Source organism: Bombus fervidus, chromosome 4, assembly GCF_041682495.2.
Source record: "Bombus fervidus isolate BK054 chromosome 4, iyBomFerv1, whole genome shotgun sequence".
Taxonomy (NCBI): Eukaryota; Metazoa; Arthropoda; class Insecta; order Hymenoptera; family Apidae; genus Bombus; species Bombus fervidus.
This window is the reverse complement of record NC_091520.1, coordinates 14,998,186-15,018,580: the sequence shown is the minus strand read 5'-3', so window position 1 is coordinate 15,018,580 and position 20,395 is coordinate 14,998,186. Positions and strand designations below refer to the sequence as shown.

At 36.4% G+C, this 20,395-nt stretch overlaps 2 protein-coding genes across 9 annotated transcripts in view; one reads left to right on the top strand and one right to left on the bottom strand.

The window, feature by feature from the left end:
* The window catches only part of LOC139986319 (kinesin-like protein KIF13A), a 157,990-nt gene extending 154,022 nt beyond the window's left edge, over window positions 1–3,968 (top strand). For all 7 annotated transcript variants that reach the window (XM_072001540.1, XM_072001539.1, XM_072001542.1 and 4 more), the window contains 3 exons: window positions 1–198; window positions 305–469; window positions 699–3,968. In XM_072001540.1, the coding sequence (XP_071857641.1) occupies window positions 1–198; window positions 305–469; window positions 699–787 (452 nt within the window). In that variant the 3' untranslated portion in view covers window positions 788–3,968. The remainder of the gene's footprint in view (window positions 199–304; window positions 470–698) is intronic.
* Window positions 1–20,395, bottom strand: part of LOC139986332 (uncharacterized) — a 76,907-nt gene that overhangs the window by 8,866 nt on the left and 47,646 nt on the right. The window contains exon 4 of one of the 2 annotated variants that reach the window (XM_074111679.1): window positions 8,901–12,465. The exons of the other annotated variant lie outside the window; for it this stretch is intronic. Within the exon in view, the coding sequence (XP_073967780.1) occupies window positions 12,321–12,465 (145 nt within the window). The 3' untranslated portion in view covers window positions 8,901–12,320. Of the gene's footprint in view, window positions 1–8,900; window positions 12,466–20,395 lie in introns of those variants that run through there. 2 annotated transcript variants of the gene reach the window in all.

Genomic DNA, 20,395 nt, shown 5'->3' with positions numbered 1-20,395 from the left:
ACGACGTGAGCGACAAGAGTTCAGCTTTCGGATCGAGACACGACTTAAGTAGAGTCGAAACTCCGCTCCCGGATTGGGTTATAGTTGGTGAATCGGTGCTGGTTCGCCCATACAGCTATTCTGGTGTCATAGCGTATGTTGGCCCGACAGAGTTTGCATCCGGCACGTGGATAGGAGTTGAACTCGATGCCCCGACAGGTAACGTTCGCTTTTATTATCTTCACGTTTCTATTAGATGAAAAAACGTTTTCAATAGATAGAAAAGAAAGAACAGTTGTCGAGGAAATTAATTTCATTGTTACAGGTAAAAACGATGGTGCTGTGAATGGCCATAGGTACTTCACGTGTCGACCGAAATGCGGTATCTTCGTTAAAGTGGACAAACTAATTCAGGACAAACGTGGCCGAGCACTTAGAAACTATGTCTCTGTCCCTCAACCTGCACCGATGCGTCGAAGCGTCAGCAGAGGTACGAAGAATATTTTATATAAGTATCTATAACGGAATAACTTAATGTGCAATTACTACAAAATAATCAACTACTTTCTTTTGAATTCGAAGATAAACTCTGCAAACGAGAAGATAAACGTACGACGTAGCGAAATTAATACAAACCTGGCTAAAACTTAGAAATATTACGTCTTCCGAGTGCTTTGAAGTATTATAAATTTATACCAATATATAATCGAATGCTTCAGGTGAGGGTTTACATTCCTTGCACCGAAGTCGAAGCCGAGGGGAGGGCCTTTCAACGACAGGCACGCGATCTTCTCCACGGGGCAAGTAAACGGATCACAACGCCGCTTCACCAGTAACTTCGTTCTACTAATAAGCCACTAAATATCCTAATTGCTACATGCCTATGATATGTGTAGCAGCAGTGTTTCAGTCCCTTAGACATTAGGGCAGTTATGGATTAATTAATACTTATAAATATTACTTGAAATATTAGGTCATTGTAATGTGTATCACACAAAGCATGGGACGTTCTGTCAAAGAAATTTTTTTTCTGGTGTTTTTTTTTTTTTTTTTTTTTTTTCTCGAACAGAACATGCTGTTCTGAAAGCATAGTATCTACAACTACTTCGCATCTTCAGTAGTATAGCGAGAGCGAGAGAGAGAGCGAGTATAGCGCGAAAGGGAGAGAGAGAAAGAGTGAGAGAGAATGAGTATTAAACAAAAAGCGCAAGAAACATCGATACGAAGAAAAGTTTCGTCTTTGCGTATCGAAAGTCAGCGAACGATGTTCAATCGAATATATATATAGTATATATATATATATAATTTGTAAGCATTCCACAAAAAACGTTTAATTTTAACGACTGGGATGATGAGCCATTTACTTTTTACATAAGAGGAAGCATCATTTAGTTCGCGTATTAATTGTACATTTTTTAACAATAATTGAAGAAAGAAGGGAAAAACAGAGTCAGTTATTTTGATCGTAATCTTCTACCATTGGTGGTAAATCAAGGCTCGTTTTAAACAATAATATTCCATAATTTCTAAGCTCCGATTGCATTTAAAAGAAAAAGAAACAGAATAAATATCGACACGAATATTAAATATATTACAATATGTACAATAATCATATGAATTAAAATAAAAAAAAAAAAAGAAATAACAATTTGGCAATTTTATGGGAATTGCCAGTGAATATATATATAAATAGACAGAATATGAAAGACACTCTCCAAAATTGCCGGGCCGGTAATTTGAAATAATGGAGATGTAGCCAACAGAGGAATAAATCACACGGGACGGCCAAAAACTAAAATAAATGTGAAGATGATGATTCTTTTCATGAGACACGAATTTACCGCGTTGCGTAGATTATTTAAAGATTTTATATGTATACAATTGTTTCATATATATTGTATTTTTTTAGCGCAATCTGTTAAGTTCCTTTTTATTGTAACATACAATTATTGTCCTCTGTCCAGCATTACGTTGTTAACGCGAACATGACACGCAATTAATTTATACGGCGCAAAAGTGTATGGAAGAAACTGTGCGTGTTGCATGACGATATAAATTGAAGATAAAAAAAGAAATTCACATTGGCTATCGTCTCTGTCGTAAGTGATCGTCAGTGTTGGTCATCGATCGATTAAAATCTTAACAAATTAGACACAAATTATTCTCGCGTAACAGCAACTAGTTTGTTGATAAAACAAGCGAAATTTTACAAATTACAAATTATCTGTTTCTGTATAAAGGTATATTATAAAACCATAAAAAACAAGTCTACACAACGTACAATCTTTATCTTACTAGCAATATCATACACTGATATTATTAATTGCTAAAATATCGTGCAAGATGATCCACAGACCACAAATAATAAAAAAAAAAAGTCACCGTTTCTTACAAATGTTCATAGCAAAATACAATGGAGAATACAATATTATATTATAATGTTCCAAGAGTAAATAGCAATTTTAATCGTTAATTGTGATTACACTTAGTTGAATGAAAATTTCATCGTCAATGGCAATTAATTGTAATCATTAATTATCAATTACATAGTAATTGTTGCCCAATGCTGGCATTGATTCACAACAATCGATTCGCTGGCTAATGTGAATCGTCTCTGAGTGCAACACGATCACATAGGGTCGCAATACTAGATTCGTAAGTTTTAGATAGTAGAGATCGAATTAAAGAAAAATGAAAAAACACACGAGCTTGCTTGATCGTATCTTGAATTAGCGTCACGTCAAACTGCGTTGATTCGACGTTATTTCTTTCTTTCTCTGTTCTTTATCGTGGCGAATTGTCCACGATTCGTTGCACTTGACTCTTCTTGATTCTTGGCTGAATTTTCACCGCGAAACGACTCTAATATACATATATGTATATATATTTGATACATTTCAAACGTGATTTTTGCTCAGTACGACGATGACGATACTGATTTCTCGTTCGACAATGAATTAAATAAAAAAAAAAAAAGCGAAGAAGAAGAAGAAGAAGGAGATAAGTAAAGCACTGTGAAAAGATATAACGGCGATAGATGGTCAAAGGTGTCGCGTATAAAAGAAAAATCAAACGACGGTATCGCATATTTTTTTTAATTTATCGAATAGATCGTGTGGAGTACAAGAGAGATGCGAAAATAGAAAGAAAGGAGGGAGGGAAAAAAAGGTTGAACGTGTAACGAAGAAATGAACGTCGAATGAAAGAAGCTAATTAATCATCATAAAGATTAAGATATAATCGTAAAGAAACGAAAGAAAAAGAAGAAAAAAGAAAGAAAGAAAATTCGCCCAAATTGTGAACATCAACCAAAAAAAAAAAAAAAAAAAAAAGAAAAGAAAAGAAAAAAATAACCATAACAAGAACAACAACTTCTGTCCAATTAGAACAATACTAAACGCTATCAATAATGAACATATATTACTGTATGTAATACTTATTGAATATAAATAATAAACTCTCGCCTGCGACGCGACGTTTCCTTGGTCATACGGCGATTAAAAGACGAGAGACTTCCGGTTGTTGCTTTCGTGTGCACGCGTGTTATCATAAACGAATAGAATAAACGAAGTAAAGATGGTGAAGATAAAAATACGAACGCGTATTTTACACGAAAGGGAAACGCCGCGGGCGAAGGTATCTCTGTCCATTTTTTGGTAATTCAAGAATATTAATGATGAAAGAAAATTAAGACTCATAAATGTCACAGTGATGCTACATGCCTACCTGGCATATAGGATTAATAAAGTCTCTTTTAAGTTTCATACGCCGCGTTACACTTTTCTGTTCTTTTTTTCTTTTTTCTTAAATTCTTCTTTCCCCGCTATCGTTACGATGAGAAATTATATACATACATAGAATTGAAACATAGTAAAATTTAATTTCTAATAATTGTAAAACGTTCGATCGTCTGCTTATAAATATTTTCTAATAATTAACTAATTTTATTGTAATAGCTAAAAATTGTACATATATGATTACTTTCGTTTTCTGTGTTTTTTTCTTTTTTATTAATTATGTTCGTTTATTTCCAATTATATCTCGCAGTGGAGCATCTAGCATCGACGGAGCTTACACAGCCTATTCCATCCCACGATAAGACAATGTCCATTTTTATCGTTATTAATTATCTAATATGATAATCGTTCAACAACTATACTTTGTACCCTAACGGATCCTAGAATAATATTTTCGACCAATCGGTTTTACGAATGTCTCTGGAAGACTTCCGAGTTTAACATTATCCCTTTCATCCGAAAGCAAAGCTGCTGCAGCCACAGACAAACACACACAACACACGGTCTAAGTTCCAAACGAAAACCAATGAGAAAGAAACGAATAAACCGATGAAAAGAAAGAGACGAAGGAAAGAAGACGAAGACGCGAACAAGTAAAATAAATAAACAACGTTGAAACAAAGGGTCGCACGGGTCCATTTTTTTCAGAGTATTAAAGAAAAGAAAAAAAAAAGTAACAAGACGTAAAATAAAACGCCCTGTAATCTAATCGATTCTCCTAACTATAAAAAGGCTGTGAGACTAATCTTTTGCTGTTTTACGCTGCTCCCTCGTTTTTCTACCCTCGCACTGCTGCCGATTGCATACGCGCGACTTGTGCACGGTACCATTTTACGCATCCATCAGGCTAGCCGTTTTGGCTGGACTTCTCAGAAAGCGCAACGTTCGCCCTGGCATAAGCTCCAACTAAAGAAAACAAATCTTCTTCGTTATTTGTGGAAAGTTTCGCGAGAGAATGGTGAACGTGTTATGCCGGAGGATTTTAAAAACGTAAAGCATTTTAGGGAAGTGTGGGTCGAGGAGGTATTTGAGTACTTTTAATTAATAAGTTAAATCTGTACTCTAAATTATATGTCTGTTTTGTATTTTAAATTGTGGAATAGACTTGAGAATATTTTTGTTTATAAAGAATATGATCATGAAGACTATGTTGGTAAAAATTGAAGATAATTTGAAGTATGCGACGAAATTGGAATTTTTAACTTGCTGTAAAATCATAGCTTGGAACTTACATATTTCTATGTCTTTTACATTCTCTTTTATTTGTTTATCGTCGTAATATGGTATTTTATTATCGCGTCATTAATTTGAAGATGTTCGTGTTACGATATAATCATCAAAGCATTGTTATACTTGTTGATAAACGATAATCAATCTGTGGTTGATGAATATTAACGAGTAATGAATTAGGGGAAAAATTAATGTTTGCAAATTCTAATAATAATCTGAATAATTCAATTCTCGTGCTTTGGTTTGTTAAATACTTTGATTACAAGTACTCCAATACACGATTGATGATTGGCTTGAAGTAAAATTATTCGCGTTTCCAAATTTCAGAGAACTGACAAACATCTGTCTACTAAATAATAGTCGAAATGCTAAAGGATAGCAGTAAAAAGGAAATTGAAAACTTTTGACTTCTTTTCTCCCAAGAAAGTTAGCAAGAATTTAACAGCACGTCTACCAGAAACTTATTTAAAATATCTTTACGGTGTATTAAATATTGTGTAGTAATGTACAAAGTATTTATCAACTATATTGCTTTCATTGGGAGAACATAAAACATGCCTTTTCTTCCATCAGGCAACAGTTTATCAATTAAAATTTATTTAATTCTTAATGATCCATGTGCTACATTATCGAAATTAAGGATGAAAAGTAAAATAAATAATTTGATATAGCGAAGGAACATACGAAATTTGTATTCATGGTTGATAACCACCAAAATAGTGTTTCAGAGCCCTCGTTTTTAAAATTGGGAAAGAGATATGCCAAAAAATTACAATAAAAGATTGCCACTCTATCATTCATTAATATAATCCAAGTAAAAAGTATTTTATATTTAATCGATAAAAATATAATAAAACAATGCAAGGTGATCTCTAAACTAATATAAGGAAATCAATTATACTGCTACATAATATTTAATTGCACTTAATCGCCCAGAAACTTTCCTACAGAATCTTAATTGCTATACCCGCGGAGCCTGCATTTTCCAGTGTCGTCAATTAAACGCGAAGTGCGAGAATGTTAATATTGAATTCGGAACTCTTCTAAAAACGCTTGACGGTGAGAGACTGTTCGAACGATCATCGCTAAATACATTAAACGAAACAAAAGAAGAAAAAAAAAAATAATAAGAACTCACATATGTACATGTATAATGTAAGCGAGTCGAGATTGGTGTTATATTTTAATATAATGTGTAAAAAAAAAAAAGAGCAAATAACAAAAGACAAAGGAGGTATGTGCGCAAACGAAAGAAAGATGCCATCAGACACACACACCGGTATTTAGACGTTTATCGACACAGTATTGTAAGAAAATTGTAGCTACGATGTGCACCAGCTTCACGATAACTCCAGACACCCTCCACCCCCATTTTTCCTCACCATCATCCCTTTGATTGTTGTTATTGTATTAGCGATACCGAGACCGACACTCTGTACATTGCAAATCGAATCAATCTGTACGTCGAACATGGTGCGACCAAATAGAATTGTCGACCGTACAATTTTCGTTCATTGTACCTTCTCGAATCCTCGATCTTCGGAACCACGTGTGTATTCTGTTCTAATTTACTCCATAGGGAACAATTGTACGGTAAATTGTCTCCCATCGAGTAAATTATTGTTTCAGTTTCTATTGAAAATTATTGTTTCAACGAGACGTTTGAATCGATAACTTTATACGAATTTAATATTAGTATACTTGGATATCTCTGTTGATCGCGTTGATGTATTTGAATACCTGTACTTAACTCAATGAACTAGGCGCATTGGTGATATATGATATTATCACCTTTGAAATATTAAACAACTGATATTTAAAATTTATCAAATATTTGGTATTCAATGTTTTGTGGTACTCGGATATTGGTATTTAATAATCCAAGCACTCGAATACCGGTAATATCAGTAACTTTTGGTATTTGAATATCATTATCCTGTATTCTAGTGGGGTTGAATACCGATACTTGGTATTTTTAAATGCATGAATATCAGTATTCGGTACTTTTGGGTGCTCGAGTACAAGTATTTCGAATATCAGAAATTTGAAGTAATTTAATATTAGTACTCTGTACTCTGAGGTATACTAAAATATGAAGATTAAATATTCTTGAATACTTGAATAGCAACATACTGAGTCATTCGAATATTAAATACTAGTTACATCACTGAAATGTATAATCAGAAATTGTAAACATTTCAGTTGTACAAAACAAATTTAATTACATAATTACAAAGTAACTTTGAATTGAACAAATCATAGCATAATTAATATTAATATTATTCCATTCAAATTGATCGCCAGCGATCAAAATATTCACATGAAAAGAAAAGAACATGGAATACATGTACGTTTATTCCGATTGATCGAGGATTCACCCTGTAATAACGTAGAACTCCTCTTCGGACGAGTAGGACGAGAAAAGTTAATAAGAAAAAAAAAAAACGATTGATACTAGATTGTAAGGATTTTGGGAATTCTCTGTAGATCCGTAGATCGCTGTATCACTCGCTCCGGTACTAGATAACCGGAAATAGGAAAGCCTATTTTTGCATTGCGTGATTAAAGGCAGAAAACGCGTTTAGAGTCAGTTCCCATTCAACTGATATCTATTCGGACGATGTCTTATGTAAGGCTATGGGACGATGCAAGGACGATTCGCGGGATGTTCTGCCATTTTGCCATTACCATGTTCGCGTGATCGAATTATCTGAATGTTTTCACTTTAATCACAGTGATCCGCTGTATCATTCTTTTTTCTACTCTTCCACGATTCATTTAACCTTAGATTCATGAGCCGAGAACAAAATGAGAACGTTTCTGTCAATATTCTATGTACAGTTGTAGAAATTTGTCTCTGTGTAATATAAATGGATTGATAAAATACATGGATTGAATCAAAATATACAGGTGAATATAAATAATAGTCTGTGTGTGAGTAAACTTACCGCTGTCTATAGAGTTTCATTGTACATTCTTTAAATTAATCTTGCATTCGATATTTCCGTAAAAAGCAAACATAACATTAATACGAATGCGTGTTTGCTTATATAAGGTTAGTAGATTGATATAAAGTTGGTTGATAGGTTGTGTGTTAACAAATTTGTTCAACAATTAAAAGTTTCCATTTCACCAGTTTTATACTTGGAGGTTAAAAGATATTTAAATGAGAAGGATGTAGTACGCATTATGAACAAAGAAAAATCAAAAATTAAAAGAAGCAAAAAGATGAAAAATCAAAGGAATAAGGTACCTTGAATATGTTTTAAATGATATTCTAATAAAAATATTAATATTAATTCACACGATACAGTTTCCTGAAAGTGTAGAAAAAAGTACTCAACCAAATACGATCAATAAAACAAGCAGCTCTATAATAAATTGTTCAAAAATTTAAATAATAATTATTACCTGATAATGGTAGAAATCAGATGCAAAATAGCAAAGAACATCAAGCAATCGAACTTAGATCGCCTTGATATTGTAACGATACGTTGCTTCGACTACGTTCGCGAGAACATACTAATATACGATCAGTAACTAAAACTTAACACGAATCATTAAACTTACAAAAACTTTTCAAAACAATTTTCACGAACAAATAAAGAACTTCAAAAGAAAACGACCCGACGCGACGCGATAGTCCACGACGATTAAGCGGAACAGTCGATAAAGATCGACTCGAGTAACGATTATCGAAGTACAACACTGATCGATCAAGCGTCAAAATTCTAACCTCAATCAGACATAATAGAAGAATTACCAATAAAGAGGACCAGTTATGGAAAAATATGCGAATAATGTGATCGACTTTCAAGGAATTGATATAAGTGTTTGCGAACGCGGTCGAAGTAAAGATCGAAGCCGGGAGTGTAAAATAAAAAATAAGATAAATCAGAGGCGCTTAGGCGACTTTTATTTCGTGTTACGCATACATATAGTGAACAATTAACACGTCGTCATGACGAAAAGATTCAAATTCCATTACTTAGATTATAGTTAGCGATCGAATTAGCATCGTACCTTTTTCGCGCGCACTGGTGCTACAGTGGCCGTTGTACGGAGAACGCTTTCAGAAAGCATCGTGTGATCATTTCTCACACTTGCTCACCCGTGGACATGAACACAACACAACATGACCGAGCACGATTAAAAGAGCCGAGAAAAAGGAAACAAGATCGCGTTACATCGACGAACGTGCTTGTACGGAAGTTAAGTTTAGTCGTGGCTCGATGCAAACTCGCGTTATTGCCATCAATATTGCAGTCTCTTTAGCATTAATCTGACTTAAACCTCACACAAGATATATCGACTAAATTCTCGCCTCATTTTTTCAGCACCTATCTTCACATATTAGCCTACACGCTTAACCATGAATGGACCCATTTTTATTACGATAGCCTTTATTACGAAGCGAAGGTTTCCTTTCGATTTCACGACAATCTCGAGCTGCACCTCTTAACCTTTATTACTCACACAGCAATCACATACGTATTACACACGCACACACACATCCGATCGCAGGCGTACGCACTAGTGGCACGACGTGCTTAGCGGTGAAGACAGATAAGTAAGAAAAGCAAAAAAATATATGATACATTAACGAAAAAAAAAAAATAAATAAAAGTATAGGTAGGAGATATATTCCATGTAATTTCTTCGAAAAAAAGGAAAAAAAGCTAATCATTCTTTGTTTGATTTAGTAGCGGACTCGTAGCGGAATCGCGCGGTATCCCTCATTTATTGCCAGAGACAGAGTATCGTATACTACTTTTTTCGATCTCGTAGGGCCATGTGAAGGCTGAAGCGAATAAATAAGTTTAATGGAGTCACACCGGAACTGTGTCGTAAACCGAGAGATGACTTATTGTGTAATAGTATTATTTTATAAGCAGTCAATAATATTAATAATTATCGGAAGTAAGCTACAAAATACCGTATCACCCCAAGAAAATAACAAAATAAAAAATTTCATGTATTCTTTTCGTAAGCTCGTCTCGTCTCGAGAGTACCTATACCTCTATTGTTAAATATTATACATACTGCGATACTTGCATAGAAGCTAATACGAGTATGAACTTAAACAATAAGGTGTGTACATTTTAATTTTTATGAATATAATAAAAGTATAATTTAATGTTCTGCCTGTGTGTACTGTTGTTGGATATATATACATATTTCTCTTTTATCTCACTCCGTTTTTCTATATTTTTATATTATATAACCATGTATTCTAATTAAACTAAGCTAGTCGTACAAAATTTTAATTAATGACAAATTTAATTTTTAATTCTTCAAAGAATTGATTATAGAATTTTAAATAGAATGTTTCATCCCCCTTTAGGTAAATACTTCATTATTACGCACCATATGTTTGGTATTCAATCATTGTTTCCTTCAAGGCTCGTCATTTAATACAAGAACTGAACAATCGACTATAAATTACAGATCTTTTGAGGGTGAAGTACCAAAATATAATAAGCATAAAAAATAAGTATTCTTGAAAACATACGTACAAATTTGTCAATGAAGAGCAAATATCCCTTTAGATCTCTTCGAACGATACAACGTTTATCTAAACAAATTTTTACTAAAGTCATTGTCAACAAAATTATCGAAGTAGTTCGTCTATCAACAATTTCGACTAATTCGCACCCCAAAAAAGGTGGCCCAGCAATCAGACGCTCCTCCCGAGGCCCAACAAAAATTCAGTTAGTTGATTATACGCTGCTTAGCATAAATATTAACGCAGACAGCGTCACGACGAGCGTTCCGCACTTCCGGCGATCATGGATCGCTCGGTGACAAATGAAAGTGCATCCTTTGTCGACTCCGTGCTCCGAAGGAAAAAAGAAAGAAAGAAAATCGAAGAAGATTCACATAGGTGGGCTTGCCGGTGGCTCTGACCTGCGGTGTACACTACCATTCATAAGTATTTTAAATTCTGACATTTCCGAATTGTTGCAAGCATTTATATAAAACATTAGAAGAGGAGAGATTAGAATTTTATTTCATATAGAACTCTCTATTTCTCAAATAAAACTATTAATCTAAATTTGGCCTCTGATAGCAGCATGTTATCGTCAATTAGTGGACATTGATGATAACAAGTAGTCAATATTAAATAAAAAAGAACATAATATTCTTTAAATATTCCAGAACGTACATAAAAGAGCAATCACGAAGACGGATGAAAATTGATCCTACTATGAGTTAAGTGACTTCAAGTGTGTCTGTTCAATGTTAAGGGTCTTGAAGCAATTGAAATATGTTTTTCCAACCACATTCTAAAAGTTTGTATGGACTTCGTGAAGTATCAGCCATTTATCACAGACAAATTTGGAACTACCCTTGCAGATACAACACACCCTTCTTTAGTTAAAATTTTTACGGAGTATATTTCATTCAAGCTCTGATACGAGGTAAAGAATTAACGATAGAGAAACGTTATTTGATCGTAAATTTCGAAAACATATCAACCATTCTGATCGAATTGCATCAGGTGTCCAAATACTTATGGACGGTAGTGTATACGCTCACGTGTTCGCATATGTGCTCGCGTGTACGAGCAATCTCGCATATGGGCGTGAGGCACGCTCGCCCAATTTAAATATAATAGGATGACTCCTGTGGGAATGTCGGTGACACCAAGCCACAGGATTCCAAGGTCCTTTTTGTTCCGGTGCAAGAAGAACCGTGCGTCTTACACGAGAAAACCGAGACGCGACAAAGATCTCTCGCCGGACAGAGTGCAAACAGCCAGTGCACTCGAGCAACTTTTTTCATCGTCGATAGAGCGACACGATGAGATGTCTGCAATTAATATGCCACTTGTACAGTTGCCTCTTAGCCGTTGTTTGCTCGATGGTAAAGCGTAAAATTCCCGTACAATCATCGTCGTCGAGCTTTACCTTGGTCGGCGTAAATAGTTGTCGACATGCTGTTGCTCACGAAAGTATTTGAATACTCATAGAAACTTTTTGTAAATATATATTGCACCAATTAACCGATAACGGGATGCAACTATCATGATTATGTTGATAAAACTGAGCTACAGTAAAAGATAAGGAACGTGGCCTATCGTGTTTCTCATCTGCGCAATCTTCAATTGCAAAATATTTCGTATAATTCGTATAATACGATCGTACAAATTTTCTATGACAAATGTCAAGTGAGTCACTGTAAATACATGAGTTTTGTTAGTCACTGTAAATATAGGCTAGTAGGATCTAGAGCACGTGCACGCTGATCGAGTTTATGGCAGAGACGCGTACGAGCAGCGACGGGAGCGCTGTTTCGCGGAAAACATCTTGCTTAATTGCCAGGGATATTAATTGCCAGTGTTCCATAATCAGACTTAATTACTGGTTGCGCGTTTTTGTCTCCTTTGTCTCGTTGAAAATACACGGCAGACGTGTTGAAACGTTTGGTTGGTTGCTTAGACGATAGAGGCGTTTGACTGGAGAAAGGAAAATGGATGAAAAAGTTTAATGATGGAACTGGGAATCGATGGTTATTCCAATGTATGAAAAGAGTATCGTTGGAGCGAAGGAAATTATTTACGAGGAAGTAGGATGATTGTATTTGTATTGTATTTGTATTGTAGGATGCGACTATTTATGTTGTTGATAGAGAAGATAACGAGAAATTGTTTTATTTGTTTTAAATGCATTAAGAAAGTAAAGCTCATGAATATGTAAATACACGTATGTATAGAGAGCTCTGATTTTCATAATTGTTAAAGTTATACTGGGAGTAATCTACAAGTCACTGAAATGAAAAAAGGGGAAGACGCAAAAGTAGCATAATTCAACATTTTTAGTGTTCCAATGACAATGAAGTAAAGGTAATGTATTTTTGTCCAAGTAATACTATTATGTTCATTGTCATAAGAGCATTTCATATCGTTTCCTTTCTGACAATAAGGAAACGTTTTAAATATCCTGTCCTCTAAGAAGCTTATAATTTTTGAATTATATCTCCACGTATATAAATTTAATTCCAAATTAACGTTAGCATGGTCAGAGCCTGAATAAGCTTAAGGACGCGTAGCCATTACAAAAAGAAGAGTACCTTTTGATGGACGTAAGCGACAGACATTGAACAGTGAGGCGATATAAAAGGGACTTGTATCATGGAAGCTGCGTAATATCGAGTGCCAATTTATGACGAATTTATCGTTCATCTGTAAAAACCAATATTTTCTGATATACTAATTATCACGTATAAGCGTCTAATTTTCTTTCACAGATTTAACCTACCCATCTATACATACTAATACTTACCAGACTACGAAGTTTTATGCGAATCTATATTTTTATAAAAACAATCTCTAACACTGTAATTATCAAACCTAGAAAAATGACAGATTTCAGATTTCATAGACATTTTTTTACATCTACTTCGAAGACGCCAAACAACCAGAAAGACCTGTAAGAGGCCAACATAAAAAGTACCCTACGAACAGACAACTGATCAGCTCAGGCACCCTACAAAATTTATCCAACCACTTTCGCTAGTTGATGGCCGCATTTCCGACGGCTCACCGATAGAAAGGCCATCAAACACCACCATGCTCCGAATTACCTCTAAACTCCGTTCCCCGCCATGAATCTCAACTTCGCACAGACCCAAACAACGAATTCGAAACGAAAAACACAAGCGAAAATAAAAGCTGGAGAAATTCGTCTCGAATCCTTTCTGCAGGAGCAACTTTTTTGCCCAACGACGAGGAAGGTGAACGATCGCGGCTTGAGTTTCGTTATCGGGCTGACCAGGCTGGGGATCATCGATTTTTCGCCGGAATTCCAAGAAGCGCCCTAAGCATTGACATTCAGCAACCGAGGAGAACGTAGCGCTCGGATGTAACGCACGCCTTCTCTTTGCTTTCACGTCATGGCCGTGTTCACGGTGTAAGAGCGAGTTCGAGTCACTCTTCTCTCCTTTGCCTTTTATTTCTTCTTTCTCTTTCTCTTCCTCTCTCGACAAGAGCGTGGCCACGAACGAACCGTGTGTATATTGTATCCAGCGTGTCTCTGCGTGGCACGTTTCGAACGCGACACACCGGGATCAGTGAACTTGCCCATGGCCAGCAGGGCAATCATCGTCCTCCGCTTCTTCCCTTCGCGAATGATACACCGACTACGCTATCGTTCATAATTGGACTACGGATTTTGTATGCATTTATGGGAAATTTAGCGAGGTGCTCGTAATATTCAGATAGCGAGAAAAATCTTTCGTGTAGACTCCTTCACCTAGTTACGTTAACGATAGTATGAAATTCCGTTAAGAATCCGTAGTATTACTCGTAGATGGACACTGATAGATCTTTTGTAGTACAGCCCCCTATCCTGATCATTGAATTTGTATCACTCGAAATTTTCTTCGTTTTTTAATCTTTATTTTTGCAAGAGAAATATATCTTTGCGTAGATTCTTTTCCTTAATTAGATTAACAAGAATATGAAATTGCCTAAGAATCTATTAGTCTACTCATAAGTATCTGGACACTGGTAGATTTTCGTTAATACAGCCCCCTATCCTGATCATTGAATTAGCACCACTCAAAACATCAACAATTTTTTAAATTAAGAGGCGTGAGCGAATTCAAATGGCAAAATTTATTAATTACATACCGAGGCTCTTTGCATTCCTTATAACTCACATCCATAATATATGTACATACTTAGGAAAGTGAGATCCATGTTGTAACTGTCCTCAACCCTTGAAAGCTGTATTTTACGAAAGATATAGAAATGAAGTATAAATATTCGTATTTTTGAAAAATCCATACAGATTTTACGAGGAAACTCCGTAGTCTGTTCCAATATCTTTGTTCCTCGCTGTATGTGGCTAGCCATTGTACGAACACGTGAAACAACCATTATCGATACGACGATACTAAGTCTGTGACCCTAACATGGTTCGTGTAGTAGTGTCGGTTGGGACCGGTCGTAAAACAAAATGCAAAGAGGAGAAGTTTGCTCCTTGCCACCATACCGATTAAACGACGCGACGTGTCCGCAGGATGCATAAATCACCGACGATGAGACTTCGATTGATGGTAAAACGATGGTTCGAAATGGTTACTTAATCGGTTGGTGGTTGTTTGGCTGCGTTGAGAGAGCTTGTTGAATGAGTTGGGGATTATTTTGATAGCGCTTGTGGAAATTGAGTGGCACTTGTGTTGGAATGGGGATACGTGTACTGAAAGTTATAGAGACTGTTTGTGAATGATAGCGAAATCTATTATTTGAGACGCGATGGTATTCGTTGATCACGTTAGCGAATATGTCAGCCTGTTTCGCCAATATAAATTGCCAATCGAGTTTTGTTCGCTACCTGTTAAAACTACACCGCGAGAATTTTTCTTAATCTCAGCACCTTGTTATCAATATGCTCGTATCAGTATCTAATCTATCCATCTATCTTGGATAATTTTCAACTTGGACGGGAAGAATTTCCTTTCGCGTCATAAATAGTAATTTCTAGAAATAGTTGGCTTAAAAGTAGAAACACCTGCGATCCTTTTAATCTTCTCGTCATACGTGTGTGGTCAAAGGACAGCACATTGTTAGGGAACGTTGATTTCTGTTTGTAATCGCCAGGTGAATAAGTACATGAGTTGTCAAATTATGACATATGTGAACACCCCCGAGAGTTTTCCATTACCGTGATAAAAATGTTGGTGATACCTTATAATCAATTCACAGAATATGTATACTACGAAGATGAAATTTATTCTTTTTATTATTATCGTTTAATTTGTACTTTACAATTTGTCCAGCTAGACATTTGGTAAATTTTTCTAACTTAATTGCTAAATAACGCGTGGATGGCTACCCCTAGAAGAATACCATCTTCGAGTTTGACTATTTTATTTCTTTAGCGAGATCAGTGGGGTGTTTTCATCTTACTCTTCTTTCTATGAGAGTTTTGCTCGCTTCAGCAGTCAGCTGATTTGGATGTGTTGCCGTTCTTCGCTTGTATTTTTCGATGAAATTTATAAGACTCGAAACGAAACTTGTATATCGAGTAAACGTACGTGCCAATGCTATTTCTAGCCACCGTATATCGTGCACCTTGCATCGAAGATCTCACTGTTTGATGAAAGTTTACACGTTTGATGAAATCTCCGGTATAAGCTGAACGATCGAATATCATCGACTCCAGAAACCCTTTAATCGTTTGTCCTACATCCTGCCAAAAGGACTCTACACAGTGATACAGACTGTAAACCATGCACCCGCGTCATATCCACACGGAGACTATTACAAAACAGGAATTATCAATTCTGTCGACTACGAGTCAGAAGCCGCGTGGTTCCTCGAATTTTCGTTGCGTTTCCACGTAACGACTGCGGGCCAGATGAAAGAAAAATGGCCATGAACGTGTCGCATTCCGATATATCACGCACCATCTCTCCGAGGCGTGCCACGTCCGAATGCATTTATGCGGGAATGCGTGTTCTCCTGTCGTTTTATTTTTCTCAATGCGCACACCTATTCCTCGGCCACGCGCGTGTAAAACATGAATCTTCTCGCGGTTGTTTCCCTCGGCGATCGTTACTCCGTTCAACAACGCGTTAAATACAAATCTCACAAGCGACCCGCGAGCTCGACACACGATTCGAACGTGCTTGAAAAGGAACAGAATTATGCGAACGACCCCCTCGTTTGTGTTTCAACGAACGTAGCGCGTTCACATGATCGACACACGTGTACCATGTGGTAGGTTGCTTAATCCAGGTTCGGTGGCGAGATCGCTTTTGTAAACGTTTGACAATGGTTTAAATTGGCCTTTGATACGACCTTTCATATTTTCGTAAGAATAGCATGAATAACGAGTAAAAATTGATTTACGCTGGGGGTCGGTTTACAGGTTTAGACATGGGGGTTTGCGTAAAACGAGAACTATGGAGGAAATGTGTTCCAGGAAAATTAAAACAGAGCAACTTTCGTTCGATTCAGAAATAGCTTTTGCGTGGGGTTGTATGTTTAGTATCGTTGCAGCATTGAACAAATCTACAGCCACGAGCAGCTTATATGTACGTAGGTGTTCGATCGTTACAGCGTCTCCATGGATGAATTTCATGAGAAATTTTGACGCGTTATTAATCTATATACCGACAGGTAGATGAATTATGCAAGCGCTCATACTATACGCTTGTACGTTTCTACGAACTAATTAATCGTATGAAATTGTAGAAATTTTCGTAAAAAGCAGATGGATAGATGGGTCGGTAGTAAATATAAAGGATATAGCTAAAGCTGCAGTAACAATAAAATGTCAGAAATATACAGAAGAATCTTCTTCCTGGCTAAATATTTCGTTTCGCTTTAGCACGAAATTTTGCCCAAGGAGCGATCCTATTATATTGTTAGATCGAACGTTTTAATGGAACGACGATGCTTTGATATTTCGATCACGGTAAAGACAATAAGATAGGAAACGTTAACCGACTCATCTCGAACGCGAAAGCTAAGAGAGCCTCCGTGTAACCTAGCGTTTGCATATAAAAAATTAGATATGCCATAGACGATTTCTGAATGGAACGTTGAATTATTCAGACGATTTCCCGGCCAGCAAGGTCGGTCGTGTTACTGGAATCCCTTCGTGTGCTTTTCGAAATGCCGCCAGCACACTCGCAAACCTTCGTTCTCGACCGATCATCAGCTCTTCATATTAGTGTACCTCGTCGATCGTCCGATCGTTTGCCAATCGCATGCACAATAAAGTGGCAAAGTCGTTGCATATATCTTTCATTATGCAGAGCACTCCAGCGACGCTCATTATTTTTAAGGATACGAGGAAACGCTTGAAAAATGAATCGTTTGGTCCGAATGGACCAATCGAAATTATGTTCCGATATTCGGTGGCTTACGAACGAGATTGTACGTGAATCGTTTGAGACGATGGAAAGTAGAATTTTAGAAAGTCGCCAACCGTGACTTCCTATTCGTCCTACTCCGAAGAATTTGAAATTCGACTTGTTTAATTGCGTGTGATCGCGACCGTTGCATCAGTAAATAAGAAGCGAACCGTAAAATTAGAAATTCTGAATGGAGAAAGACATGGCCGCTGAGAAATTACGTCAACATCGATTTGAGAAAGCGTGATCTCGTTGCAATTGCTTTACACCTGATCGCCTTGTAAACGTCGATCAACACGAACAGGGAATACCAAATAAATGTGCGATAAAGTTGCATTTATTCAACTTGGCGGAATTTTAATAAATCGCTGTAGTAACTTTTCCCGTTATGTTGAATAACAATCGATGATTTAATCGTTACATCGACTGCAATATATTTATTCCTTCCTTTTATCCATCAATGGCATTTAGCTTCGAATTCGATGATCTGCTTAGCAAATTACAGCAACGTATTTACTTCGTATGTTGGAATAAAAATTTCATTGGTGATTTGAAAAGTAAAGTTAATTTTGCACAATATCGTGAGTACGAATCTATTCTCCTCCAACGATTATGTTCGTTGCATTCTATAATTCTATCCTACAGTCCTGCGAGCTATTGTATTAAAAATGAAACTTCAATCGACTATATCATAGAAATAATTAATAACACGCGAGTTACTTGTAAAGCTAAATTAATCCAACCGATCTGAGCGTTGTATTTCGTTCCATTCCCTGTCCTTTTAGTACAAAACATATGTATTTTCTTCATATCGAAACTTAATTTTATGCAAATATATTAACGCGTACGATAACTGGAAACAAATTTCTACACTTCATTTCCCGTTCAAGTAATTGAAAAAAGACGAAACATAAAAGAAACAGCGACAGGATCGCATCAAGATCGTTCTACTCTTCCGCAAGCTACAATGCAATTACCAAGAGAAATTTTCCAGGCACAACTGGTTTCATTATCACGAATACATATATCGACCTTGGAGAATCGAGGCACGTAGTACACGGAGGCCTCAGAGTCCTGAGATTTTCGAAATTTCGAATCTAATTGCCAGATCGATTCGCCTTCAGGGTGAGGCGGTCGTTAATTCATCTGGACGACGTGCACGTTGAATTCCGAGTAGATACGACTACATTGAGAGCGTCTGCATGATCGAGGCGAGTCGAACGACTTCCTCCAGTCGTATCTTCTACTCTTGGTGTTCCAGCCACTTCCGTCATCCCGTTCGCCGTATAAATTCACCAAGCCAGCGGAGTACAGGCACGTGCCTGCACGATCGTCTTTATCGAACGGTCGTCCATGCCTCGAAACCGTGTTTCCACCTGCCTTTTTCCCACTCACACCCGATATTTGTTTTCCATTAGCAAATTGGTAGTCGAGTTCTCGCATGCGGTGCACGTGTTATCGCCGATTGATCCAGTCGCACGATGTTAAATTCGTTGTGATCGAAGGAGTTTTACCTTTAAGGTAGGTTTCGAGGTTACGTTTAACATAGTTTTCGAGAGAATTTGCTTTACAAATTGGATCGTTAGATTTTTATCCCATCGTGTTGATTCGAAGATTATACGGAGAGGAGAGACGTGATACATTCGTTTTTCTTCAGCTTTCCACTAATCGATAATTACTTCTTTTTTGTCATCGACGAACAAGAAAGGTAAATTTTAATGTTAACGTTACTTGGTTATTCGAAGCGGGTATTTTAATAATAATAGATGTTATAATTTTATGTGATAATTGCTGTCATCGTTTTAATCATAAAGATAGTTCGTGTAATACGAAATCGATGGGCATTGAATTAAAAAATTTTCCCCTGTCTTCTTCAAGCGAATGGAATGTTCTAAGAGTTGAAATCATTTAATTGTTTCATCGGGGAAAAAAACCTGATGATTAGATCGATTCAGATAGTACAGCGACAGATGAATTGATGTATATAATCGTAAATCATGCGTTTATGTGTGAAATTTCTTAGAAAACGAGCAGTTAAGATTCCAGCGAGTAACTTGTACTAGAAGCAAGATAATCGTATCGTTAGGGATAACACTTAGCTTTTGGAAAAAATAGCGACTATTACAGGCTTAACGAAACATTACAAGTGGTTATACTTCGTTGCGATATTTTGAAAAAATTGTATCCTGGAAAGATTTCATCAATTTGCAGACAATCTTCTCCCACTTTACGCCCACTTTTCCTATTACGTCTTCAATCATTCATTCACCCTTGTTCTTTCATCTCATTTCTCTATTTATCCATTTCTCCGCTTATTTATACATCAATGTCTCCCTTGTCCCCTGTCCATTTTTCTCATTTCCTATTCCTTTTAGAAACGAGTTGAGAGATGCAGTTGGAAGAAGCAATGCGTGGCATTGTCCGAGTACATACAAAATTGTTCATAATAATTTTGCACTCATTATCTTTCTCAAACTGTTACAAGGAAGCTGTGAATTTTGCAATTGCCACGGAGAAGA